This window comes from Rhinatrema bivittatum, chromosome 16 (genome assembly GCF_901001135.1).
Source record: "Rhinatrema bivittatum chromosome 16, aRhiBiv1.1, whole genome shotgun sequence".
NCBI lineage: Eukaryota > Metazoa > Chordata > Amphibia > Gymnophiona > Rhinatrematidae > Rhinatrema > Rhinatrema bivittatum.
In genome coordinates, this window is record NC_042630.1 from 15165100 (window position 1) to 15191236 (window position 26137).

At 54.8% G+C, this 26137-nt stretch overlaps 2 protein-coding genes across 7 annotated transcripts; one reads left to right on the forward strand and one right to left on the reverse strand.

Moving 5' to 3' along the window:
• Positions 1-361: 361 nt before the first annotated feature.
• On the reverse strand, positions 362-7036 carry LOC115078334. Of its 4 annotated transcripts, none has more exons than XM_029581219.1 (4): positions 6845-7036; positions 3917-4390; positions 1617-1706; positions 362-769 (listed from the first exon to the last, which is right to left on the reverse strand). In XM_029581219.1, the coding sequence occupies exons 1-4, from the start codon at positions 6861-6863 to the stop codon at positions 717-719; spliced, it is 636 nt and encodes a 211-aa protein (XP_029437079.1). In that variant the 5' UTR covers positions 6864-7036; the 3' UTR covers positions 362-716. The 4 variants fall into 4 exon arrangements, with proteins under 4 accessions (XP_029437079.1, XP_029437080.1, XP_029437078.1 ...); XM_029581220.1 differs by lacking the exon at positions 6845-7036 and adding an exon at positions 4784-5166 and having other exon boundaries at positions 3986-4390; XM_029581218.1 differs by lacking the exon at positions 6845-7036 and adding an exon at positions 4784-5161.
• A 471-nt stretch (positions 7037-7507) lies between these two features.
• CTC1 (CST telomere replication complex component 1) lies at positions 7508-25080 on the forward strand. 3 transcript variants are annotated; one of them, XM_029580779.1, is made up of 26 exons: positions 7509-7668; positions 11108-11295; positions 12721-12985; positions 13136-13335; positions 13516-13657; positions 14221-14499; positions 14634-14762; positions 15168-15394; positions 16087-16264; positions 17215-17415; positions 17663-17798; positions 18752-18866; positions 19101-19599; positions 19690-19779; positions 20156-20299; positions 20426-20493; positions 21399-21502; positions 21639-21795; positions 22009-22086; positions 22321-22498; positions 22750-22814; positions 22978-23143; positions 23288-23417; positions 23614-23767; positions 24049-24177; positions 24327-25080. In XM_029580779.1, the coding sequence occupies exons 1-25, from the start codon at positions 7594-7596 to the stop codon at positions 24089-24091; spliced, it is 4011 nt and encodes a 1336-aa protein (XP_029436639.1). In that variant the 5' UTR covers positions 7509-7593; the 3' UTR covers positions 24092-24177; positions 24327-25080. The 3 variants fall into 3 exon arrangements, with proteins under 3 accessions (XP_029436636.1, XP_029436637.1, XP_029436639.1); XM_029580776.1 differs by having other exon boundaries at positions 7508-7668; positions 19101-19779; XM_029580777.1 differs by lacking the exon at positions 24049-24177 and having other exon boundaries at positions 7508-7668; positions 19101-19779.
• Positions 25081-26137: the final 1057 nt, after the last annotated feature.

The window sequence follows — 26137 nt, forward strand, 5'->3', positions numbered from 1 at the left end:
TTCAAAATCTTTGCCCAATAGAAGATCCATCCACACATAAAATACACATCTCGTCATGTTTATTTGTTCACATAAGAGAAACAAGAGGGAACTGATTTCAAAGTACAATTTGCTACAACTGACTGTCGTCGCTGTCAACACCCCCCCTCTCCCCCAGCCAGTCAGGGGTCATTGGAAACTCAGTAGAGGCAAATTTATCTCAGGCCTAGTCATTGGGGATATCCTGAACATGTGACTGACCAGGGGGGGGGTCACCAGGAAGGCTCCTATCCCAAAAACGGAACAGCAACCCCACGGAGCTGCCCCTCAGCACCAGCATTCACCTTCCCACCATCCACGGCAGCGTTTCCACGTCCCATGCTGCCTGCATTCCTGCTCACTGTAGTCCTTATTACTGCAGAATGGGACTTTTTTTTTTTTTTTTTAAATATCAGCATTTTTCTAAGCAATGCCCCCAGTGCTCTTCGGTGATCCCCAAACATGCTCCTCACTAGCACTGCCTGGGCACAAGAGATCAGGCACTCCTCCCCCATCCACCCAGAAAACCCTCAGACCCCCCTCAAAGGCAGATCTCTGGCAGCTGAATTATCTGAGCAGGCAGGGAGCTCCTTTTAGCGGTTCACACCGATCGTCTGCACATACTGCCAGGCAGAAGCCATCAAAACCGCCTGGGTCTCTTCTCTTACAGAGGGTGGATCTCCTCAGGCAAGGCTGAACTACTTGTCTTTCAGGCAGGCAGCATAAAACTTGGGTGACGAGTTCTGCAGTGCTATTGAGAGGGAGAGAGAGAAAAGGCAGGACAAAAAGAACCTTAATAGGCAGATTCTCCAGCCTTACTTGTAAGAGCTCAATTACTGTATGCTGTCAAACACCTCTCCTGAGTGTGCTACCTCTTATGGTATAAGAGTGTTACCTTGGGAAAGGCTGAATGGCAGAAACCCTGAGGCAACACTCTTAGGGGCCACTGTAATACAGTGTGCTCAACCCGCAGTTGGACACAGGTTGATAGGTGCTAATCCCCTTAAGCTACGTCCCTTCACTGTCACATGTCAGTGAAAGGACCAAGCGGCAATAAGTGAAGGAGTGAATAAATTAATATTAAGTGCCAGACACCAATATTGATTTATACACTCCTTCTGCTGCCAGTAGGAGTGTATAAAGCTGCCAGAAATCTGCTGCCAGTAATCAGGCTGGGAGAATGGACAAGCGCTGGTTAGGAAGATGGGATGCTGATAAATTCAGCGACCGTTTTCTTAACTGGCGGACCTCGCTCCGGCACATGCTGTCAAGGAGGCACTGAACACAACCCTTTTATTGCAAGAGGCACTAACCTTGCATGAGGTGCCTTTTCACCTTTGTACAGTGGCAAGAAAAGCTGCCAGCAGAAACAGCTTTCATTTTCTGCTTGTGACCTCCACAGGGGATAAAAAAATAAACAAAACAAAACAAGGAGGATCCCAGCTACTTCCTGTCGAGTGCTGGGGCAGAGTCTGGGGTCTGCAAGTCTTGTGGGGCAGGAAGGGAGGATTTTGTAAAGCCCCTCCCCCTCGAGACGTTAATCCCACACCTGAAGGCGGGTTTGGGTGGGGAGGGATGGGCAGTCCTCAGCTGCTTACCTTTGGGGCACTTTAATACCATCAAGATGAACAGAATCATGGAGACCCAGGAAACGAAGAAAATCCCAGAAGCAAGCAAAACTCTGAGACCTATATTCAAATTTAAGAGAGAGAGAGAGAGAGAGAGAGAGAGAAAGAGACACAGACAGACAGACAAGCATTACAGAAAGAAAAAAACAGGTAAAAGAACCACACTGAGTCAGACCAAAGGTCCTTCAAGCCCAGCACCCTTTGGCATTTGCCACCTCCCACTCAGACAGTCACAAAGTCCATGCCACAGGTGCTCAGTTGGTTTATAAGTCACCCATGCAGAACCATGTCAAAGGCCTTACTGAAATCCAGGCGCACTACGCCTAGCACTCTCCCTGATGCAGCTCTCTGGTCATTCAAAGAAATTGATCAGATTCGACCAACAAGACAAGGGCGGTGGATGCATGGCACCTTGCACTACTGCCAAAACATTGTCTGCTGCAACCACACTGTCTCGGATTCCGTGATCCAATGGATTCCGGAAACCGCACGATCCTCTGTTGTAGCAGCGGTTCCATTAATTTACTCACCACCAAGGTCAGCCTAAATTAGTTTCCAATCTGACTTACTACCAGAGGTCTGCGGGGTAGCCAAAAGTAACTCCATACGTCAAGAGGCTCCAGGGATGACTCTGGTTAACTACAGACCAGTTAGGCAGACACTGGTGCTGGGTGAAAATGGAAGCTACTTGCAGGAATGAGATTAGTGCTTCATGAAGTGCCGCCTGAAAATGCAGATATGTTAATTGGACCACAATCCCTGTGTCTATAATCAGGAAACACATGGGCCGATGCAATACGACGTGCACTAAAACAGGCGCACAGCCACCTCTCCCGGGCACGCGATGCCTTATTGAAAGGAGCTGCCATGTTAAAAAAAGGGAAAAGGTGTCCGTCCCTAGTGCTCAAATGCATCGGAAGGTCGGGAGACGGGGCCTTGCACCCGCAATGGGCACCAATAGGAGCATCTGTTTCTGATGCTTAGATCCAGACCAGCAGCTGACCTGACCAACGCTCCCTCCCCCTCGGTCTGGCCTGACCCAGACCGCTTGGCTCATCGGGTCAGGCCAGCCACTTGAAGTTTAATGCCTGCCCTCGAGCAAACGTTAAATTTCTCGTGGTAGTAGGAGACGCGCAAGGCAGTCCCTTGCTTAGTGCGCCTCTTTGCATTACCCTGCAGTCTGCATGCATCCATGCTAGGGCTGCTGCGGGGTTTGGTTTTTTTTTGGCATACCAGGGCTACATCAGCACCAAAACCCTTGTACTAAAACGTGAGTAATAACCCACGATAGGTTTAGTGCCGCTTACTGCCCCACAGTCTGCCCTTTCAGCAAGTGTGTTTATTTGTCCTCCTGTCTATCGGCCACCAGTGTAATCTGACCAGGAACAATATGGCCCAGCTGTTATGATCCCTATTGTGTAGATCAGTCCCTTTTCATAATTTTCTGGATGTTCTAAGTCAAAACACTGCTAGTGATGTCAGCAGCTGCCAAAGATTGGAGACTGCGTAGAAAGGCTTTACCACCATGGCAGAAAGAGTTAAAAGGCAAGAAAACTTAACGATGGCATAGCTTAGCATTGCAAACAGCTAACAGGAGCGCTTCTGCACGCAGATAATCACAGCAGACAACAGAAAATGTGCAGAAAAAATTCAATGCATCTTTGCATGCTGTAATTTACACACTGGAGTTGCCATTTAAAATTTAAAAAAATGATACCACAAAGGTTTGTGTGGACATTGAATTTTTTCTGCACGTTTTCTGTTGTCTGCTGTGATAGCTTAGCATTGCTACATATAGGTTAGATAGAAGGACAAGGATTTCCAGGAATAAGTTGTTTTGCCTGCTTTGGCTGCCCACCATACCACGTGAGGTAAAACGTGTGCGGCGCATGCCTTATGTGTATTCATTTTAGGCAGCGTAGATAAAGCAAGTTAACAAATCAGCTCACTGTATGTTTTCTTCTATGAATAAAAAAAGTGACCAAAGCATGATAGGTACAGAAGGATGAATCTGAGCTGCCTGCCACTCAGGCCCACAGCCTGGTCTGACAGATACCTATGCAACCTGCTAATAAAAGAGAAGTATCAGCTACAGCCTGTCTTGGTTTTATTTCTAAGTTGTTTTTTTTTTTTTAGGAGTTCTGACAGTGCAATACAGAGCTGAGTTTCTGGGGGGGCTGTGTCATGATTCCCCCCTAAACAGGGACTTTACCACGCATTTTGTGATTTACTTTGACAGCATGTGAAGTTTGCCACGCCGATGACCTTACCTGAACATTCCTCGTTACCTGTTGGTACCCCGGGCTCTGCAGAGGGGAGGGGGCAAGAGCAGCCCTCACCTGTCTGCCAACTCCCAGGTCCTTCCTCGGTGAACACCTCCAGCCGGACCTCAGAGCACTGCCGGAGGGCGTGAGGTCCCAGCGGATAGGTCAGCAGCAGGCAGCGGTAGTTTCCCGCGTCTGCCGGAGTAACAGGGTACAGGGCGAGGCTGGCATTCCCCCTCTCAAACCAGCTGCCCGGCACGTGGGCTCTCGCAGCGAAAGCCGCGCTCGGCCGGTCCTCGCTGTCCACGCCGTTCCGAAAGGTCACCACCTCGTCCTCCGCGCCCTCCCGCTCCCTCTGCCACACCGCCTTCTTGTCTGGGGGGGGCACGGGAGAGGTCCAGGTGAAGGAGCAGGGCAACAGGGTGGAGCCCCCCTCCTGTGCTCGAACTACCAGCAACGTTTGGGGGCAGTCCAGGCGACCTCGGAAGAGAAAAACAAGAACAGTGAGAATACGGGTGCCGAGCAAACTGTTCCTGCAGGTCTCCCTTTCCAACCAGGGTGGCTCTCCCCAGTACCCAGGGCTGTTGGGAGGGACGAAGGCCGACTGCCTGCCTGCGCTGCCAAGCCCGGGGTGGACTTCCACGCCGCCTTTGCCGAGTTGCTCTGGGAGTCTGCGAGCACGCAGGCCCAGAAGGAGAGGAGGCCCGGGGGGCTATGTCTATCGACTGCCCGAGCTATACCAGAGCTCCCTGGCGTTCCAAGAGTGACCCGGCTTAACCTTTTCCCCATCCCACCGCACTCCCTGAGCCTTCTCCAGGACCCTCTCCTTGCAGAGGGGAGGGGAGGGTGATCAGGAAGCTGGCCGGACCTTACCTTGTGCAACTGCAAAAGTGAAGAACTTGAGGAAAAGTATCAGAAAAGTTCCTGGGAGGGAGCGAGTCATGATCAGTCGAAAACTATATAAAACCTCACTTAGACCCAAAGAAATCTAAGACCCGCAGCACAGAAATGACTTTGCACTCTCTCTGTCTGTGATTGATATTAACTTCTCCAGTGGACTTCCCTTCTACGCTCCCCCTGGATTAAATAACAGCCACACCCACTTCCGCTGTTCTTTATGTTATAAATAAAGTTATAATGTTGCTATTTCATTGACAAAAATGAATATAAAATACTTGGTGTGTTTGCCATTACAGAGGCCTACTCTATTCTGCTATAGGCCTATAGTCAGGCTAAAGCTATGCTAAAGTGGGAAGAATTGACTGCTAAAAAGCATAGCCTTGCTGTTAGAAATCATGTAGTTGTCTATGGCGCAGTTACTATAAAAAGAGGAAGTTAGCCTGTTTCCAGAAGTTTTCACAGCTTCTAACTAGAAGGCTTTATTATAACAGAAAAGATAATAGTATTAAAACATATTCTCCAGAAATCCCCTCTTACAGAAACACAATACCTGAATAAAAATCCCCTTGTCATTAAGACCATGAGCAGGCCTAAGCAATGAACTAAAGGGCACAATTGCCTGTGCAGCTTCTGTGAAGTCAAATCTTTCTGCAGAAACCGTTAAAAGATGTTGAAAGCAGCCCCCATACCCCCCCCCCTTTTTTCCTCTTGTTCCAGACTAGAATTAGGGGAGTACAAGAAAAGCAACAACCACAAGCCTCCTCCAACACCCCTTCTCCTAACCTCCCCCTTACAGCCCCCCCCCCCAATATGTACCAAGGCAGAAAAGCAAGTTAACCGCAAGGCTTAAAAAGAGGAACTAAATTGGATATATAAACTCCTGTATTTTAATAGCAAGCTTGTGCATACATTACTGACACCTGCTGGTGTTGGCTTTGTGTGCATCCATTTGCAAATGTTACAATAAAGACTTCGTTTCGCTGAATTTGTTCACTGTTTTATCTTTCCCGCAAGGGAAAAGTGTGATTTATTTCCCACATTTATTAGTCAGGGTGGTGCTTTTGGTGACTAACAGTAGGATTGCTTCCCCTCCCTCAGGCTGAATAATCCACTTCTGGTATGTGTCCCAGTGCAGGTCTGGAAATGCAGTTCTGAATCAGAAGTACCAACTGCTGCAATGGGACAAAACCAGTGGATTGCATCAGCCTGCTCGGGTTGACAGGGGCGACTCCACAAGCGAGACCCCCCCCCCCCCATTCACACACACAAACAACACTTATGCAGAGCTGTCAAGTAATCCAAGTCCAAGGAGGCAGGCTTCAGACCTGTTCTGGTTTTGAACGTACCCTCCCAGTCAATGCTACCTGCAAGCTGTGGGCAGCTGCCCGTGCATGCACACATGCACAAGAAAAGAAAGAATAGTGCTCCAAAGAGCGCTGTGTGCAAAGGCCTGTATTATGTTGCACACAAGAACTGTTTTGTGCACACAGCCCACAAAAACAAAGAGAGAGAGAGAGGGAACACCGAATGCATGGTGGTATTTATATTTTATATTCCCTGCCTCTAATATTTGAAAACAGTGCTGCAGATACCACAATGAATCAGGATGGACCTGCCGTGACACTTTATCAGAGCAACACAAGAATAAAATAATTTTGTGTTGCAGCGAGTGAGAATTCCGTGGCAAATTAATTTGCGGTGACATGGAATAAACATTTTTTGTGTCTGGTGCTTTTCTGTATTTTCTCCCTCCACCTCCCAGGTGGAAACACTGCAGAGCAGACTTTTCTGATGAGCTTGCTCTGCTTAGGGAATTTATTTTCCCCTCCATGAAAGGACTGGCATTTTGTTGCTTCTTGGGACTTGTAAGACTGGAAATTTCATTCAAGACAGTAACATCTCGTGGCTGCCCCTCTGGTAATCTCTGGGGCTTTATCTCTCTCAGATCCTTCACCATCTTCTCCAAAATTTTCCCTGAAAAGCAGCTTCCCTGAAAGATATGTTGCTCAAACAAAACTTGAGGTGTTATCATACCGGTAGGTCTGGAGGACATTTGATGCTGGGGGCCAGCAGTAGGAATCTTCCCCTCTCAGGAAAACTTGTAGTTCTCTGCTAGCAGGGAGGCACTATCGATGGTATGGCAGGACAATAAAGAAAACAGATTTTGTAACCCACCGCCAAATCCAGGGGATTGCGTTTCTTTATGGAAATCACAAGCAGAAAGTCCATGCCTGCAGCCAGTTAAGGAGAATAAAGAGGCCCGGGTCAGCCTGGAACCAGGTGGTAACTGCTACCACGTGCAATCCCTTAATGTCACAATTCATAAATGAGCTAATGCCAGAACTCAGGAATTGCCCTGCTTAGTTTTCTACTGCACTTTCTGATTCTTTCCTTTTACCACGCTATGCATTACTTTGGTAGCACAGGGACAAATTGTCAGGCCACTAGCGCCTACTGATTCTGAATCTGGAATCCACAGCAATAGCAGGGGCCGAGCTAAGTCGCCGGTTATGTTTAACCTTTATTTCCCTGTGTAATGAAACCATTTCCCCTTCTCCTTCTGCATATAAGTGGACTAACAGGGCAAACATTGCTTAAAGTGGAGCTCAGACAAACTACAATTCCCAGCATGCATTTGAGGGACAGTGGCAGGCCTGGCTCAACCCTTGCGGGGTTGGGGTGAGATCAGGCCCGCACCCAGACAGGACAGAGAACGTGATGTAATGACGTCACACGCCAGTTGCCACAGGGACCTTCCCGCCTCCAACGGGCGGAAATGACGCATGTGCGGCATGGCGGCGATGGAGCCTCCCGCTTACAGTCCGGTGTTGGCGGCTTTGTGCGGCCCGCGCAGCACGGTAAGAGAAATCAACCCCCCTCCCGCCCTCTCTCTGTGGACTCGTGAAACTACTCTGGGCTTTGCGTTTATTGCATTCCGGGACGCCTACTTCTTCTCGCACTAAGACTTCCGGCCTGTGGTAGAACAAGGGAACTACAACTCCCGGCATGCAGGGACGGCAAAAGTACCCAAACTGTTTATAGGGTGACCTGGTCCATGCTGGGGTTTTTTTTTCCGGTTAAATCCAGATTTGTTTTTACCTTAATTGCAATTCTGGAAGTTGTAGTCCTGCATTATTTCAGGGTAAAATGAGAACTGCATGTCCCTTTAGATAGACAATTAGGAGGAGGGAAGGAGTGACATTAAAACCAAGACTTGGACTCAGTACTTTTTCTCCAGCCTGTCCTTTTTTTGGGGGGGAGGGCTGATGTAATAAAGTTTAACTTGCAGTTATGCGCATATATTTTTCAGGCCAATGCAATATCGGCGCTCATGATTGAGTGCCCGCTTTCCTAACGCGCGCCCATCCTCCTGTCCCAGGCGCGCGATGCAGGAGGCAAATGAGTCGCAGCCTTAAAAAGGAGGCTTTAGGGGAATTTGTTCGTTCTTAGCACCTCCTCGGCATCAGGTGCCTAGGAGAAGTGGCTGTGCCTGGGTTAGGAAAACAGGTGATCAATTTTACGAGCATCCGTTTTCCTAACCTGACTACCGGCAAGACATTTATTTATTTATTTATTTATTTATTTATTTATTTGCTCCTTTTTTTTAGTTTTCTCCGACTTAGCACAATGTTAAGTCAGAGGAGCCACAGAAAAACAGTATTTTCTGCTTTTCTGTTAACTTTAGGGGGTGCCCGTCGGGGGCACATTTATTTTTTAGATAAATGGGTAATAGCTTCCTCAACATGACTTTGTTTTGGACCTGCTGATCCCCTTATTGCATAAGGGGTTATGGATGTGCGTTTTGGAAGCGCATCTGTCAGTCAACCAATGCGTAAAGCCAAAGCGCACAATATTGCATTGGCCTACTAAATGCAGATTTTGTGCAAGTAAACGTTAGCCCCAATGTAGGAAGGCGTTTTACCTGCGCAAAATGTTTAAAGAAATGTGCAGTCAGCTCAGCGCCCTCACATGGACGTTCCATGCAAACGGAATTGAGCTGCTGAGAGGGGGCGCCGGCTGAGTGCATGTTTCTTAACGTTAGAAACTTTACTCCTGGTCAGAGACGGAATAAAGTTTCGAATGCTGGATCTGCTGCTGGGTTCCCCCCCCCCCGTCCTAGGGAGGACAAGCGGCAGAGGCTCAACAGTGCATCGGTAACTTTTTAAGCAGCCACGTGGGTGTACGTGTACAGGCGTGTTGCCACTTTATAACGTACGTGCCTAAATGCTCGTATGATATAAAATCGGCTGCTTGCGTGTGCACGTGCACAGAAGTTTGTATGGATGCTCGCTTGTGCGTGCAAATGCGAGTAAGTGGGGGGATTTTATTAGATACGTGCGCCGATGCAGTTCCCAGTTTCCTCAGTCTGTTCCCAGTTCACCCAGGTAAAGGCTCTTGAATTCCTGATCCCCCCCTTAATTAACCTCCCTTTTACCCTGATCCTTCAAAGCCCACTGACTAGCCCTGAATTTTGAATCCATAGCAGTAGGGGACCCCGGCGCGGGCTTGTGCGCCTTAAATACTTTCGCGCACGTTTCACGTGACCTTCCCGGAATGCCCGTTGACCCGCCCCATTTTTTTTTTTATTTGTGCGCATACCGGGAGATGCGCGCGTGCTCGGGTGCCTCTTAAAATCCGCCTGGTGCGAGCTAGCCCGAGATAGGCGCGTATCCCCTGGCTTTGGCATGTGTAGGGCTTTTAAAATTCACCTTTTAGTTTTTAAGGCTTAACTGTGGCCAGTTAGCTGCCTAGGAGCAGATCATAAAACATAGAAATGACGGCAGAAAAAGGACCAGGGGTCCATCCGGTCTGCCCAGCAGGCTTCCCGGGCACTTTACCTCCATTTATCAGTCATGGCTGCTTGATGGGCTTTGCTTATGGATTGGGCCATAGAAGCAGTCCTGTGTTGTTTTTTCCTTAATGTCTGAGCGTCAGTATCCCAGACTAAAAAAAAAAAGTCATGGCTCGTGTTGGTTGTCTCTGAATCCAAATTCCTCTTTCCTTTCAACCCCCCCTCCCCCTCCCTCGAAGCAGAGAGCGATGTTGCATCAAAAGCATCAAGACTCATTGGTTTAGGGTAGTAATCCCCCATGCCTTCTGTAAAGGGGAGGAACCGCTGCATTGCATCGTTTACCCCATGCTCGTCAGTACCCCAGACCGTAAACGTCAGGGCCCTCGATGGTTGCTGTCTGAATCCAATTCCCCTTTTCCCTCTGCTGTTGAAGCAGAGAGCAATGTTGGAGTTGCATCAACGGTAGGAAGACTTATTGGTTAAGGGTCGTAACCCCCACACCAGCAAGTTACCCCCATGCCCTCTTTTCTTCATTCCCATCCTCTGGCCTTAAGGGACCCACAGTGTTTATCCCATGCCCCTCCGAATTCTTTGAACTGTTTCTTCTTCACCACCTCCTCCGGAAGGGCATCCCAGGCATCCACCACCCTCTCCGTGAAGAAACACTTCCTGACGTTGGTTCTGAGTCGACCTCCCTGGAGTTTCATTTCACGACCCCCTAGTTCTACAGATTTCTTTCCAACGGAAGAGGTTCAAAGTCCATACATCGTTGAAGCAAAAGTTATCCTTCTAAATTAGGATCCAAACAGCATGGAAATTAGGAGCAGAAGAAAAGAGAAGCTCCTGTAGGCTCTCTCCCGCTCAGTGTGTGCACATTTTTAACTCCTGATACATTGACATAGCATTAGCTTACAGCAGTGGGAGTTAAAAAAAAAAACAAAAAACCCCCAACAAATTAACCTTTGTGCTCCTAACACACAGGTTATGGCGTGGGCTTGTTTGCTAACTTTGCTGCCGATGTAGGGAGGCAGTTTGCAGCCATAAAATGTGCCCATAAGGGGAGTTAAACAGTAATCAAATCACAAGCCATAAAACAAATCAGTAGACAGAACCGAAGGATGTCAATCATTCTCGCTCTACTTGTAAGCAACGTCTAAAACAGGCCACCCAAAATGGCGTGTCTGCGCAGAAAACCTCTTTTATATGCACCAAATAAGTTCCTTGAGCCTGTGTGTGATATCATTTCATTTATGTGGCTTTAGGTGTTAATCCGCTCACCATGCTATCGGATTATCCTTCCCTGTGCAAACTTCTGACCGCGTATTTTAACTCGGGGCCTCTGTGCACGTTTTTAACTCCTGATGCATTACGATGACATTAGCTCCCTGCCTCGGGAATTTAAAATATTTGCAGCACGTGCGTTTACGAAACCGTGCGCCGCGGTCTCGGTTCCAACGCGCGCTTCGTTACCCGGGCTCCCTTTCCTTCTTTTTCCCCCCCTGCAGGAGGAGCGCTGGCTGCGGTTCGCCTGCACCTTCGCCGAGGAATGGCTGTTTTCCCGGGGCCCCAGGGAGCCGGAGGACACGCGGAAGTTCAGGGAGGGAGTTATCCGCTGCCTCGCCGGCGCCAGGAAGGAGGAGGAGGAGGAGGAGGTCGGCGAGGGGCGGCAGCAGGGGCTGCCTGTCAGTTACAGGTAAAGTCAGAGCGCACGGAGGCAGAGGTGGGAGAGCCGGGACGTGGCTCCGAATGCCCTGGGGGGGGGGAGTAGAGCTGCCACGTGACCACCTGCCAAGCGGGAGCAGCTTTTGAGAGTGAGTGAGAGAGAAACGGTGGGCCTGGCACGTCGCCCATCCGGTCCTTCCAGGAGCACGCCTGCATTACACTGGTGACAAGGCGGTGCGGTTTGGTGAAATGTTTACTCCATTGTCTTAAGAAAAAAAAAATAGAGATTAAAAAAAAATCTCACCCGTTTAATAAAATATCGTCAACGCTTTCTTTTTCTTCACCTTTGATTCTCCTCTTCCTTACTGTTTACTTTTCTGTTTTTTTTTTCTTGTTCCTTTCTCCTGATCCTTCTCAATTTCTTTCATGTTTATGCTCCATTTTTCAGTCTCTCTTCATTTTCTACGTTTCCTCTCCTTTTTGGTTTCTAAGGTTTTTGTTGTTTTTTTTCCCCCTTGCTTATTCTGTTCTCTCAGCCTCTCTTCTATATTTTTCCATCCTGCCGATACCTTTCTTTCCTTGCGTATCTCGTTTCCAGCTCCCATTTCTTTTCTGTCAGTTGTTTTTGGGGTTTTTCTGTTTCTGTTGGCTCTACCTAGAGCCGTCGCTGTGGGTGGATAAGCCGAGCGCCACGCCAGGGTGGCAGAGCAAAGGATGGCGGATAAAGACCGGAACGGTCCCATCCAGTCTGCCCGGCAAAGGTGTTTTCGGGCTGGAACTGCTGCTCCTTTGCCAGTCCACCTCATGTCTGCAGCAGCAAGCAGCCCCCTTTTCTTCCGAGTGGCAAAGTTTTCCTGGTATCAGAGGACAGGTCCCTCCCATAACTGGGCCAAAAACAATAACCCGTCTCTTGGCTGCTTTAGAACATGCAAAAAACCAAACCCCAGATCCGTCCAGACAAGTGGGTTTTGCATCCCTACCAGCAGATGGAGACAGAGAACAAAAACTTTTCAGGCACTGCTACATAACTGAGAGCGCCACCTGCAGCCCCTCAGTATTTCTCTGTCTCCAGCAGATGGCAGAGGTGCAAACTTGCAGTCTGTGGGAGTTTAAAAAAAATAAAATAAAAATATATGGGAGATGCCTTTTCAGTTTTTGCTCTTGACTCCCTCTGCTGGAAGGGAGACACAACCCAGCGTTCCTGTAGTACCACGGATCAGTCCAGCGGTCTGGACTGATCCGTGGTACTACAGGAACGAAAATTATCAGGTAAGATCCAATTTTCTTAAATCATTGCATGAGGAAGCTAACTGCATTCCTAGCTTTGCTGAACACCCTGATCAGGAAGAGGTGAAACGTGGGGCCGGGCTCCAGGTTCAGGGGGAGGTCGCCGCGTGCCGCGATTGGCCCGAGGTTTGCCTGACAGGCGCTGACGCTCCCGTCTCCCCCCTTTCAGCTTTATCTCCGTCTCGGAGCTGAGATCCCAGCAGCGAAGCCCCTGCTGCAGCCACGTGTCCTGGAGCACCGAGCAGCACCACCAGTGGGCCCGCCAGGCAGAAGCCCTCCTGCCCAATCAGAAGGCTCTGCCCCGGGCGCGCTTGATCCTGATTGGCTACCTGACGGACCGGGCCTGCAGGACGGGCGGTGGCCCGGAGGAGAGGGCAGGGCGCGTGGATGGGAACCTGTACGTCCGCGACGACAGAAGCGCAATGCCATGTGAGGTATGGAGTGGAGGGAAGAGGGGGTGAGAAATTCGGCAGACTGGGAGAGGATCCCTGATGAGAGCTGCATGGTAGGGTGTTGTAAAGAGAGGTTTCTCTTGGATTGTCTCTCGCTCTTTATTTCTTTATTTTTTTTTTCTTGTTGGCCAGATGCTGCACTTCTCTTTGGATTTTCTGGAACAGTTACTGCTGTTCCCCGGCTGGTCGTACCTCCCTGCATCCGGGGGCTACCTGGAGATTCTGGTACCTCCCGTCCCGGTGTTCCCCAGACCGGAGCGAGGGCTCGCCGGCGACGAGCAGCCGGTCGCTGTCCTGTACCCGCGGGCTGCAGCACGGCTTCTCCGCAGCCGGTAAGGACCCGAGGTCGCCTCGACGCCCTTAAGCCCGGAGCAGCAGCTCCAGCCGAGGAACCAGGCCCGGTAACGCTGTACCGGAGGCATTGATTTATGGAGGCTGTGCCCTGTGCTGTGCTGTAGGAATTTCACTGCTCTCTCTTTTTTTTTTTTTTTTTTCTCCGTCTCCGCTCTCAGGTCCGCAGGCAAGATCCCTTGCTTGAATGTGGCCGGAGAGCTGTTGAGGTACAGCTCCCTTCTGGATATCCGGGGACGGGTCTTCTTCACCCTTTTCCTGAAGTGCTTCTCCACAGACGTCTGTATCCCGGTCATGGTGCAGGTAAGAGACGCCGGCGTGCGCCCTGCTCGGACAGGCGCTGGTTATGGTTACCCCCAGGGCTCCCCACCCCCTCTTCTGAGAACAAATTACCGGAAAGGGCAAAACATCTCCCAGGGAACAGTCGGCCTGATAGAGAGCATCCCTTTTCCCTTCGTAGCCTTCTTGTGGGGAAACTTCCTGTGCGCGGGCCCGCTCTCGGATGGGACCTGAGCCAGTCACCTAATGGGGAAAGACTGTAGTGCCGCAACCGCCTTTCGGTCCATCGCTCCCCACCCCAGAGCTCTGATATTTGCCCCTGGGAAAGTTCCCAGGGGCAAATATCCTGCTGCAGCGCACTCGGTGGCCACAGGGTGGCACCAGCAATCCACCAGTATCGGAATTATCCCCAGCAAAATCCCTGCCTGCACCCTGAAGCGGATTTCTGGCGCTGACGCCCTGCGTCGTCGGTGCAGCTTGAAGCCCCCGGTGTGTGTGTGGGCCCCTGATGGCCACGGGAGGGAGGCGGGACCGAGTTGTGCCTCGATCACCCAGCGACTCCCCCCCCCCCCGTGTTTGTGTTTCAGGATCCCGCTAAGGTCAGCTGGCACTTCAGCCTGAGCGTGGGCAGCCGCTACGTGATCACCGGGCTCCTCGCCTCTGCCGTCCAGGGCTCTCGGCGTAGGTTGCTGCAGGCCTCCGCCTCCTCCGAGCTCCTTCCCTTCAGCGAAGGGCGCGTGCGGGAGCAGGAGCTGCTCCCCCAGGCCCTGCTGAAGCAGCACCCAGCGCCCGCAGAGGCAGAGGTCGGGCCCTCACGGGGAGAGTCGGCACCTGGGATCAGGCTGTCCAAAGTGCTATCCTACAAGGTGAGGGAAACGCTGCTCTTTCATACCAGCTCCTGCCTCTCTGATCGCCCTCCCCATCCCCAGCCTTCAGCTCCTGTCCTTTTACGATGTCCCACGCACTTCCGTGACTCACCGGGCATCTTCTTCTTTCCCAGGGCATCGTTACTAAAGTGTTAAACGCTCGGGCTGGCCTGTATGAGGTGGATGGGAGCGTCTGCCTCTGTGTCGCCTATCAGCAGCTGGTGAACTGCGGGCGCGGCCTGCGTCCTGGGGCCCACGTGGAGGTGAGACTCCAGAAGCAAGTGCCTCCCCTGTGCCCGGAGACCTCGGTCTACCTGTCATGTCCTTCCCCACTCCCCAGCACTCGGAGGTGCGGTCTCTGCCCATGAGCTTTCCCTCTGCCTGTGTCTGTGTCGCGGGCCCAGGACGCGTGCGCTCTCTGCCTGGGACAATGAGCCGCAGTCTCTCCCGTGAGCTGACCCCCTCTGCCTGTGTCTGTGTCACTGGTCCGGGATGTGCTCACCCTTCTCCCTGTGACACTGAGCCGCAGTCTCTCCCGTGAGCTGACCCCCTCTGCCTGTGTTTTGTGTGCCACAGATCCAGGATGTGCGCACCCTTCTCCCTGTGACACTGAGCCGCAGTCTCTCCCGTGAGCTGACCCCCCTCTGCCTGTGTTTTGTGTGCCACAGATCCAGGATGTGCATTTCCTGCAGAGACCCTCGCCCCACTTCCCTCTCGTCGTGCTGTGCTGCTGCCTGCAGAGTGTGATCCTCGTCCGGGACTTCTCTAGCCTCTCCTCTGCTCATGAGCCCTTCCACACCCCTGGGAACCTCTATGTGTCCTTGCTGCTGAAGCATCACCTGGATCTGCCCCGGTACCTCTGGGTGGTGAAGACGGTGGAGGCTCTACGAGCCAAGTAAGGCGGGCGGGAGGAGCCTCTGTTCGTGGTATCTCCATCTTTACTGCGCACCTCCTTCCTGTCCCCTGTCCTGTCCTGTCTCCCTGAACAATTAACTGTCCTGTCTTCTACTGCTTATCTCCTTCTGTAGTGCCGCTCGATGTACACAGCACTGTACAAAAACAGAAGACACAGTCCCCTCTCAGTAGAGCTTACAACCTAATGCAGGGCAAAAGAGAGTCTGGGAATTTCTTTTATTAAGAAAATGGTTAAAAATGAATAAGGCTGTAAGGAGGAACATCAGGGATTAAGATTTTAAAAGGAGCCTCAAAAAGGTGGTGGGAGGGGGGGTTAGACAGGATTTAACTAAGGCAGGAGAAGGGGGCAGGACGTCTCTTCCAAGCCCGCGGCGTAGCCAGGCGGAAACTGCCGGAGGAGGAGGAGAAGGGCACAGGTGGGAGGGAGCTGTCTGATGAGCGGGGTGACCAGGAGGAGAGGCAGTGAGTTGCTGCAGGGCGAAGGCTCTTGCGGGCGAGTCAGAGGACCTCGAGTTGTATGTGGGGGACAGAGAAGGAGCCCGACTTGTCTCTTATCTCACCATCTGTGCCTCTCTCTTCTTCTCTCTCACATATGTCACTCCTCTCTCTCTCTCTCTCTCTCTCTCGTTTCTCCCTGTCTCTTCACCTCTGTCCCATTTCTCTCTGGCTCAGGTTTTGCCCGCACTTCATTAAACCGCAGCGGCTGGAGGCCTCAGTGAGGAATTCGGCCCCTGGAATAGCAGAGAAAGTCCTTGTCCCCATCCTTGGCTCCCTGGCGCCGCCTGCGTACGGGCGCAGAGATGTCGAGGAGGAGATTGTGGCCGAGCGGCATCGATGCCCCCTCGCCAAGGTCAGGAGCTGGCCGGCTTGCTCTCTGCGTGAGTGGCAGCCGGCTCTAGATGCTGTTCTTGGGGTGGCCACCAGGGGTCACTGAGAGCGAGTGTGCTGGGGTAGCTGCCTTCCTGTGAAGGATTTAGAGGGTGACTGGCTTTATAATGAGGGCTGGAGAAGTGTCTGACTCCCTCATAATGCTCTCATTCAGAGGTGGGGGAGGGGGGTTGGGACGTGTGAGAGACTGAGGGTTCCCCGCTTCTCATCTCCCCTCAGTACTCACTTCTGAGAGCTCCTCGTCAGGTCCTGCCTCTCATTCCCCCCCTCGCCCTCTCTCCTACAGCTCTGAGGGCTCCCCATCAGGTCCTGCCTCTCATTCCCCCCCTCGCCCTCTCTCCTACAGCTCTGAGGGCTCCCCATCAGGTCCTGCCTCTCATTCCCCCCCCCTCGCCCTCTCTCCTACAGCTCTGAGGGCTCCCCGTCAGGTCCTGCCTCTCATTCCCCCCCCTCGCCCTCTCTCCTACAGCTCTGAGGGCTCCCCGTCAGGTCCTGCCTCTCATTCCCCCCCTCGCCCTCTCTCCTACAGCTCTGAGGGCTCCCCGTCAGGTCCTGCCTCTCATTCCCCCCCTCGCCCTCTCTCCTACAGCTCTGAGGGCTCCCAGTCAGGTCCTGCCTCTCATTCCCCCCCCTCGCCCTCTCTCCTACAGCTCTGAGGGCTCCCCGTCAGGTCCTGCCTCTCATTCCCCCCCCTCGCCCTCTCTCCTACAGCTCTGAGGGCTCCCCGTCAGGTCCTGCCTCTCATTCCCCCCCCCCCTCGCCCTCTCTCCTACAGCTCTGAGGGCTCCCCGTCAGGTCCTGCCTCTCATTCCCCCCCTCGCCCTCTCTCCTACAGCTCTGAGAGCTCCCCGTCAGGTCCTGCCTCTTTCCTCCTGACTTGTGCGACTCTCTCTCTCTCTCTCTCCCCTGCAGTACTCGGCTTTAAAGGATCCCTGCGAGGTGCCCTCCCTCTCGCGGCTCTACGCAGATGCAGAGCGGCAGGGTTGGGAGCGGCTCTGCCTGGCCCAGCTGCTGCCCAGTAACCAGGCGCAGTACATGAACGCGAAGGAGCTGAACAGGGGCCTGGCCTGGTCCTGCCACAAGCTGGGTGCCCAGGACTTTCAGCCGCCCTGCGTAAGTGCCGTTTCCTTCCCTCCCGTCTCGCAGGCCGACCTCTCCCTGGTAATTCCTGCAGTGCTGCTGTGGAATGGAGATAAGCACTCGGGTACGGCAAGGCCCCTCCCCCCAGTGAGTGGGTACCCGGGAGAGACGTGCACAAGGTGTGTCCGTGGGGCCCGTGCGGGATTTGGGCCCTGCCTTCCCTGGTTCTCAGTCCGGCTCCCCTCCCCCCCCTCACATCTGCGCCTCTCTCCTCCCGCAGGTACTGGTGGGGGTGCTGCGCTCCTGCCCCCGCTCGGGCTCCCTCCAGCTGCAGGACGAGAGCCGCTCCGTGCCCTGCCTGGTTGTCGAGAAGCCCCCCGCCCGCCGCGGCCAGGTCCCCGAGACGGGGCACACAGGTGAGTCCCCTCCCCCCCCCTCTATCTGCCTGCCCCCTGGGCGCTGTGCACCCGGCCGGGCCTCTGGGAGCGTTCCCGCGTCTGTGGCGCCCAGCGGCGTCGCTTGCAAAGTCTGCAGATATATTTTTTTACCCCCCTGTGGGTTTTGCAAGCGGTTCTCAGCGGGGAAAGTGCGTGCGCCCTTGCCCCTTTTGACGACTGGCCACATTTTTAAAAAAAAGTGCCCACGGAGATGTGCAGCTGGTGCTATTATTATTATTATTATTTTCTTTCTTTAAGTACTTTTTCCGCTCGGAACAAGGTGCAGTTTTTGAAAATGGGGAACTTTGCGTATCCTGACCTAACTCCATGAAAATGTGGCTGAAAGCTCACTTCCCTGTACGTACCCGGATCAGTCCAGACACCTGGGTTGTGACTCCGCACCAGCAGGTGGAGACAGAGCAAAACTCGACGGGCTCCCTACATATAGTAAGGCGCCACCCACAGCCCCTCACTTGTTCCCAATAAAAAAAAAAGCTTTTTTATTTTATTTATTTATTTATCTATTTAACCAATGTAAGCAGCCGGTTATGCGGCTGAATGACATTTTTAAAAAATGACCCCACCTGGAGGCAGTGCATCACCCTGTGTCCCCGAGTCGCTTGGGAGCCGTGCAGCTCGTGTTGGGTCTCCGGGAAGAGATGGCACCTGGCGCACGAGAGAGGCTGATTCTTTCTTTCTCTCTCTCTCCTCTCTCTCCCCTCTCTCTCTCTCCCTCTCTCTCCCTCCTCTCTCTCTCCCCCCCTCTCTCTCCTCTCTCCCCCCTCCCTCTCTCTCCCTCTCTCTCCCCTCTCTCTCTCTCTCTCTCCCCCTCTCTCTCTCCCCCCCTCTCTCTCTCTCCTCTCTCCCCCTCTCTCTCCCCCTCTCTCTCTCCCCTCTCTCTCTCTCTCTCCCCCCCTCTCTCTCCCTCTCAGGCAGCGTGCTGCAGGTGGACCGCTTTCAGATCGTGGTGGAGCGGTTTATCCGCAGCGACTTCCCCTCCTGGAAGCAGCTGGCGAGCCCAGAGCACGTGAGAGAGAAACACAGCAGGTGAGGAGCGGAGCCGGGTGGAGGTGGCCGTGACTCTCTCACCCTGGCTGTTTTGGGTGAGAGAGGGCTGCTGCTGCCTTGGGTGGGGTGGGGAGGGGGGAGAGACCGTGCTGACGAGGAATCTCCGGCTCTGGCCCTGTGGGTGCAGGGCGCGCTGATTCTGGGCTCGTCGGAGGCTATGGGCAGGGGGTGGGGGGGTCCTGTCTCATTTCTGATCCTTTTTTTTTCTTGTAGGGTTTACGTCCAGTTCCGCATGGAGGACGTGGTGGTTCTCGGCCCGTCGGAGGCCGCCCGCCGGGTCCCGCGGTGTCCCGGGGAAGACGAGCCCCAGCCGCCCGCCGCCGGGGTCCAGGCGGAAGCCGGCGGGGGCACGGGTCAACCCTCCAAGCGCCCCGCCGGCCCTGCCCCGGGCGCGGCCCGCGGCGCGAAGGCGGCGCGGCTGGCGGCAGCCGGCGAGGCCACCGGCCCGGGAGGCGGAGGGCCCAGCGGGGACCGTGGACGGGAGGCCGTGTCCCGGCTGTTCCTGCTGGTTCAGAAGGAGGGGCTGCTGCCCCGCTACTGCGCCCCTGCCCGGGAGGAAGGGGCGGGGGGCGGGGGGCCCAGGCTGCAGCTCAGCTTCCAGGCCCTGGCGGCGTGGGTAGGGAAGCCCCGAGCCTGGGCGGAGCCAGGAGAGGTGCAGGAGGCGCCGGAGGTTGCCGACGGAGACTGGGAGGGGCAGAGCGAGCCGCAGAGGGTGAGTGACTGGGACGGGACCCGGCCCAGAACCTTTCCTCCTCTCTCTTTATTTCCTTTTCTCACTCTCCCGTCTTCTCCTGCCTTTCAGGTGATGCTCCTGTTTGCTGGGAAAACCGTCAGGTGGTTCCCTTTCCTGCAGCCTGACTGCCTGTACCGGCTCATAGCGCCGCGGTGTTCGGTTAGTGGCGCTGGCGCTCCTCGGGCCTCCTGCGCGTTCCCATTAACGCAGCACCAGGCCAGATCCTTTTTTTTTTTTTTTTTTTTGGCCCAGCCGTTTCCTCTCTGCTTCTTTTGGGCTTCCAGTTCAAGCGGAACCAGTGTGTATTTTTTTTTTTTGTTTTTTAATTGGGCCACGGTGCCAAAAGCCTTCCCACCATGGGGCTCCCTCTGCACAATGCTGCAGTCATGGGGGCTCTCGATCCGACCACTAGGGGTCACCCTTGTGCACTTCCTACTGAGCCCACCGGGGCCAGCCTGGGCCAAAAAGCCTTTTTTCAGAAGCAGTGCCTCTTATTGATTGATTGATTGATTGATTCCTCTCCTCTTCTTTTAAGGACACTGGGGTGTTTGAGCGACTGAGCGCTCCCCCCATCCCCGTGAGAGTCCTGCATCTGTCCAGTTGCTCCCTGCATCTGCCGGTGCCGGAGAACTGGAAACTGCGGAGCGAAACCCGGCAGGGGAGCCCGACCCAGCGCCAGGTAACCTCCCGCCTGCCGCCCCCGCTGCCGCAGGGACCTCTGTCGCTAGCACCGAGAGCCTCCCCCGCACTGCCCCCCCCCCCCCCCCCCCCCCCCGTTAACGCCCGCTCTCTGCTGTCCTCACAGGACCTGTACCGGGCGCTTGCTGGCGTCAGACCCGAGCTCCACTCCATTGCGGAAATCCTGCAGCCGAAGTAAGACCAAGGGGGGTGGGGGTCGCTTTTTATCCTGCACAGGGGGGGGGGGATAACTCTTCTAGCTTCCAGGCCGCAGTACCCCGGCGATTGACTGATGGACGCCAGGAATTGGACTTCTCCTGTGCTGCCTCTGATGACCACAGGTGGGGGGGAGGGGCGGAGGAGGAGCGGCCGAGTGGTTTAGAGCAGGAGGCTGAGATCCGGGGAAGCCCAGGGCTCGGAATCCCGCTCCCCGCCCCCCCAACAGTGTTGTTTGATTTGCATGTGTTTGGGGCGTGAATGAGCCGATTTTTTTTGTTTTAGCATTGCATTTGCATGCTGAGCGTCTGATTTTACAATGCACCCTGTCCCTAGGGGGCGCCCCCAACTCTGCGCTGGGCTCATTGTTACTGAATGAAGTGCGCCGGGCTTGTGTTTTGGCGAAAGCGTAAGGTTCTTCGGTGGAATGCGCCGCTGGGTACAACTTAATGACCGAACTCCGTTTTTTAGACGTGCAAAAGATTTTCCGGGGAACGTTGGCCAAGATATCATTTCTGTAATCCCCCCCCCCCCATAAACAACCAGATCAGTTTCCATTCACAGTACCACATCTGTGCGCCTGAGAGCACATTCCATTAAATTATCCCTTTTTAAGAGCCCCTGAGGCAGCCGAAAGGGCGAAACTCGGCCAGAGTCGGGCGGGCATTGTTGTATTAATAAATATTCTCTCCAAGGCTTCGGTCTTGTGTTTTGTTTCCCTAAGCTCCAGGGAGCACCCGGAGTGCGTCCTCCTCCGTATCTGCGAGGCTGAATGGAGGAAGCATTTTCTCCCTCTGCGCGCCCCCCCCCCCCCTCTCTTTCCTGGAAACGGGGGAGGGGAGCTGCTTTAAGAGTCTGATAACTTGTGCTGCCTCTGCTTTCAGCTTTGCAGGGTCCCTGGTCTCCTTTGCGGGGGAAATCTCGGAGCGGGTCCTGTGCGAGCCGGACCGGAAGGGGCGGATCCCGGCGTCCCTGCGAGAGGGCGAGGGTACGTACCCCCCGCAGGGGGGGGGGGGGGCGGGTGAAGCCCCGGAGCTGGCTGCTTGGCCGATTCCTGGAGGCCCCGTGCTTTATTAAAGCTCACTTTTATTTATTTATTTATTTTAATCTGCTCCTGCCTGCAGCTTTCCTTCCCTGGGAGTACGGTTTGAGACTGAGCGTCCGCGACCCCTCCAGGAGCACGCTGCACGTCTACATGAACGTCTCCAACGTGCCCTACCCGCTGGGCTTGCTGCCTGGGGCGGGGGTGCTCTTCTACAACCTGGAGAGGAAAACCTCCAGGTAGCTCGCGCCTCTCTATCCCCCCTCTCCCCCCACCCCGCTAGAGTTATCGTTTTAAATCTTCCGCCCTCCCTGCAGTGCTAGGCAGGCCCCTGCCCAGAACATGGGAGGAAAGCTCCTTGGGATGGAGAGGGCGGGGGTACGGACCCCCCCCCCCCCCCCCCCACTCCACTCGCTGGGCCTCAGACCTTGCCCCGTTTTTCTCTTTTTCAGGATGAACAACGTCTACTGTAAGTTGGTGCCCTGCAGCTGCTTGAGCGTGACGGAGCTGCCCTCTCGGCCGGCCCTGCGGTGAGACTCGACTTCCCCGCCCGCGTAGCTTTCTGCTCCAGCTCGGACGGGCTGGGGGCCTTGCATGCAATTCGGCCGCCGGCACCGCAAGCTCTTCTCCTAGTCCCTATCCATGTTTAGCTTCCCTCGCGGCTGCAGGTGGCTCACGCTGCGCTCTCTCACTCTCTCTCTCTCTCTCTCTGGACCTCACATCCTTTTTATTTTATTTTTCCCATTTCTTCCTTCCCCCTCCAGGTCAGCAGCATTGGACAGCGCCTCCCCGCCTGCCTTCTCTCCCCCTCCGCTGTTCCTGTCCCAGCTGGTGCTGCAGCCGGAGGGCCTGTCCCAGGGCCGCTCCGTGTGCCATGTGGTTTGTGTGCTCGGCCTGGGCCTGCACTGGCTCTGCTCTCTGTGCGGCAGCGTCTTCAGTAAGGTACCTGGGCACGAGGGAAGGGGGCAGAGCCCAGCTGCATGGGAAAGAGCCCTGCCTCTAGCTGTAAGAGAGGCTGGGAGGGCAGGACCTCTCCAGTGGTGAGGAGGCGGTGGCCCTTGTTAAGATAGAGGCACCGCTAACTGGAGGGGGAGGGGTGGTGGGGGGAGAAGAGGGGGCAGCGGCTGTACAGAAGCTCCAGTTTGGGCCCTGCTTCTCACCGGCCCGTGCTGTTTTCTGCCTCTCTCTCTCAGGGGAGCTGTAGCAGGAGCGCGCCCGCCTGCACATCCCAGACCCGAATCTTCCAGGCTTACGCCAAGTAAGTGTCTGAAGCGCAGCTCTCCGTCTCTCTCTCTCTCTCCACGCCGCCCCGTGCGCCTCTCGCAGGAGTGCGGTGGAAGGTTGCAGCAGCGCGCGTTCCTGGTGCGCGTGAACTCGCCCTCGCTCGCGGTGGCGTCTCTCTCTTTCTTTCCTTCCTGCAGGATCATAGTAGAGGACGGCAGCGCCGAGGCCCGCGTCGTGTGCAGGAATCACCAGGTCTGCGCCCTGCTGCGCCTGAGCCGTCCCGACTGGGAGGGGCTGCAGCAGCACGTGCTGAGAGAGGGCCACGTCTACGTCCACCACCGCGGCTGGAGCGTGGAGCACAAGGTCGGCCCTGGTCCAGCGGACCCCCCCCTCCCCCTCCCTCCGCCCTCAGTACGGGCACTGCCTCTGCTGCTCCGCCGTGGTCGCAGACCCCCCCCCCCCCCCCACCCCCATCACTGAACCTGCCGTGTCCCCTCCTTTCTGCAGTACGCCGAGGAACCGGACGGAGAGCTGCTGCCGCGCTACCTCAGGAAGCTGTGCCTCAGCTCCCTCATCTGCCGCCCTGTCCTGCTCTCCTTCAGGCTCTATCGGCGAGAGGATCGGGTCTCCCCTGCAGGTGAGGGGGAGGAAGGGTCAGGGGAGCGGCGCAGTGCAGGAGACCTCCCCCCCCCCCCCCCCCCCCTCACGCTTGGCGCGCCGGTCACAGCTCTCCCGGCGCGTGGAAAACCAGGCCTCGCGTTGCCGGCTGCCTCGGGGGTCGGTGCCGACTTCTTCAGCCTGCGCTTTTTTTTTTTTTTTTCCCCCCCCTGCAGAGGCCGTGGAGGTGAGGACGTTTGGACTCGGACGGCACGAGTACAGCACCCGCGTCCCCGGCCCACTGTCGCTGATGTGCCTGGAGCTCGGGGAAGTGGATTACAGGGTCCTGTGTCACCTGAGCGGCAGCCGGATCCGAGCAGCGAGCGAGGGGTAAGGCAGCCGGGGGGGGGGGGGGGAGGGAGAGGCACGGGAGCGAGGAGCGTTCGCCTGAGGGGGGAGGCTCCTGCACTCCTCACCCGTCCCACTTCGTATTCATTATGGATGTAGTTTTATTGTTCATCGCTTTATTACTAGAAAAGTGGTTAAAAAAACAAAATGGCTAGGGGACAGGGAGATGTGGCAGAGCTGATCCAGTAACGAGGGCAGAGAAGGACCAAGTTCACCCGGCGGGGGCCCCTGCTAACCTTTTCTTTTCTGACCTGGGGCCGCAGATCGCTCTCTGAGCCGAGGAGCTTCGTGGCCCGCCCGCCCTGAGGACACCCGGAAGGCACCTGCAGCACCAGGGCGCTCCCCCCCCCCCCCCCACGCGATCCGGGCGTCTGCTGGGGCCTGGAGACCCGGTGAGTGTCCTATGCCTGGAGCAGCGCCAGAGCCCTGGGGGGGGGGAGGGGGGGTCCTGCCCCTGCCACTTTCCAGCACACCTGGCGCAGGACCCCACACTGCTTGGCTACTTTTTTATGTTTTCCTGTTTTTTGTTTTGTTTTTGAAGGTTCGCTTTTATGCAGACTTCCAGATGACCTGAGCCGCGCTTTGAGAAGGGAGCATGAAAATAAGAAATAGGAGTCGTCTTCCCAGGGCCCGCAAGTCCCTGCTCCCAGGAGGGTGCAGCTTCCACCTGCACTCCAGCATGAAAAGTGGGCAAGTTCAGTGGCCAAGTGCCAGATTGTGAGTGGCGATGATCAGCCTGACGTGTAAATGGTGCTCTCCAGCCCGCGTTACAACCAAGCCCTTCTGGGATGCGCCTTTTTTTTTTTCAGGTCTCTTTTTAATGTCTTTATTTAAGAAAGAAGACTTAGTAACTTGTTTGCTCTTGCAACCACACTCAACCTGCTTTCCTTATGGTCTACCAGACCGGTCCCAGCAGACAGGTTTTCCCCCCTACCAGCAGATGGCGACAGACTAAAAGCTTCACTGTACTACTGCTACTTCAAGCATTGTGCCTCTTTGATCTCACGGAGCGGGTAGGGGAGCCCAGGCTGCAGTCTCTCGGTTGTCCTGGTCTCACGTAGATGGTAGGGGAGCCCAGCCTGCAGTCGGACTGCTTGCTATGGAAAACTTTGCTCTGAAGGTGTTATGTCCTGGGCCCTCCCGCTGGGCGAGCAGGGTGGCCTCTTAACAGGCTTGTCCCTGGGCAGGAAGGAGAATGGGAGAGTGGTATTCCTGCTCGCCAGCTCCTGCTGTAGACAGCCTTTTTCCTCTGTTGGCGAACACTTCAGTAAAACAAAATAAGTTTTTTTGTCTTTTATTAGTTTGGCTGATTTTCAGAGGATTGGTCCCATTTAAGAAGTTAAATAAAAAAAAATAAAATCAAAGACTTGATGAAAGTTTTTTGTGTATCAAGCACCAGCAGGAAGTGGGGTTTATCAGTGCGGCTGGCCACACCGGGGGGTGGAAAGAGTTCAGCAGACTGGGGAGAGGAAGAGTTTGGCCACAGCACAAGTTGGTGCAGTTCCCTGTACGGACCCAGATCAGTCCAGACGGCTGTGTTTTGCCTCCCTGCCAGCAGATGGCGACAAAGTTTCCCTGACACTGTACATAACCCTGTGCGCCACCTGCAGCCCCTCATTATTTCTCTGGCTCCAGACGATGGTGGTTGGTGCAAAACTTGCAGTCTGGAGCGAGAGAACAGAAAGATTAAAAGACAAATTTCTGGATCCTCCCTGAGGGTTGTGAGATCCCGGTGGAGCCATCCTCCCTGGTTTGAGGTGGACGAGCAGGAGGTCGGTGACCCTTCTGATAGCTCTGTCCAGAGGTCTGGGGGGTTGAGATTGGGTGGTCCAGCTCCCTCATCCCCCATGCAGGGGAGGAGCAGAGAGACTGCTACTGCTTTTTGGTGGCTTTTGTTTTATTAATGCAGGAGGCTGATCTCGCTGGGCAGGAGCTGGCCCTCTCTGGAGTACTTGGCTCGCTTCGATACCCAGCAGGGCGGCGTGTGCCCGACAGCCGCCAGGGTACCCAAGCTACAGGCTCAGATAAGTGGCCTGCTCCACCCTCCCTCTACCAAAGGCCTGGGATTACTTGCAGGGCCTGGGCTCAATGGCCTCAGCGTTGGAGCTGGGGAGCAGTGGGCGTTCGCTCATATGCGCCCGCTCCAGGGAAGCAGGATTGTCCCGCTGGAACCCCCCCCCCCCCCTGTCGGACCAGGACTTTTCTTCCCTTGCCTCTTCTGAGGGAGGCCGGGTCCAGCCTCCTGTGGTGGATGGCGGGGAGCGATTTAGAGAAAGGAGAATGGCCCTTGAAGTCCCGGGTGGGGGGTGACCACAGACGCCAGCCTGGGGGGCTGGGGAGCAGTGGGTCTGG

Bases quoted from the DNA above. Each gene is read 5' to 3' on its own strand.
- LOC115078334 (XM_029581218.1), bottom strand. From the start codon at position 4,853: ATGACTCGCTCCCTCCCAGGAACTTTTCTGATACTTTTCCTCAAGTTC. The intron at 1,707-3,916 runs GTAAGGTCATCG...ATTTGAATATAG, and splicing joins AGGTAACGAGGAATGTTCAG to GTCTCAGAGTTTTGCTTGCT. The intron at 770-1,616 runs GTAAGCAGCTGA...CCCTCTCAATAG, and splicing joins GGTATTAAAGTGCCCCAAAG to CACTGCAGAACTCGTCACCC.
- CTC1 (XM_029580776.1), top strand. From the start codon at position 7,594: ATGTGCGGCATGGCGGCGATGGAGCCTCCCGCTTACAGTCCGGTGTTG. The intron at 14,763-15,167 runs GTGAGACTCCAG...TGTGTGCCACAG, and splicing joins GTCCTGGGGCCCACGTGGAG to ATCCAGGATGTGCATTTCCT. The intron at 15,395-16,086 runs GTAAGGCGGGCG...TCTCTGGCTCAG, and splicing joins GTGGAGGCTCTACGAGCCAA to GTTTTGCCCGCACTTCATTA.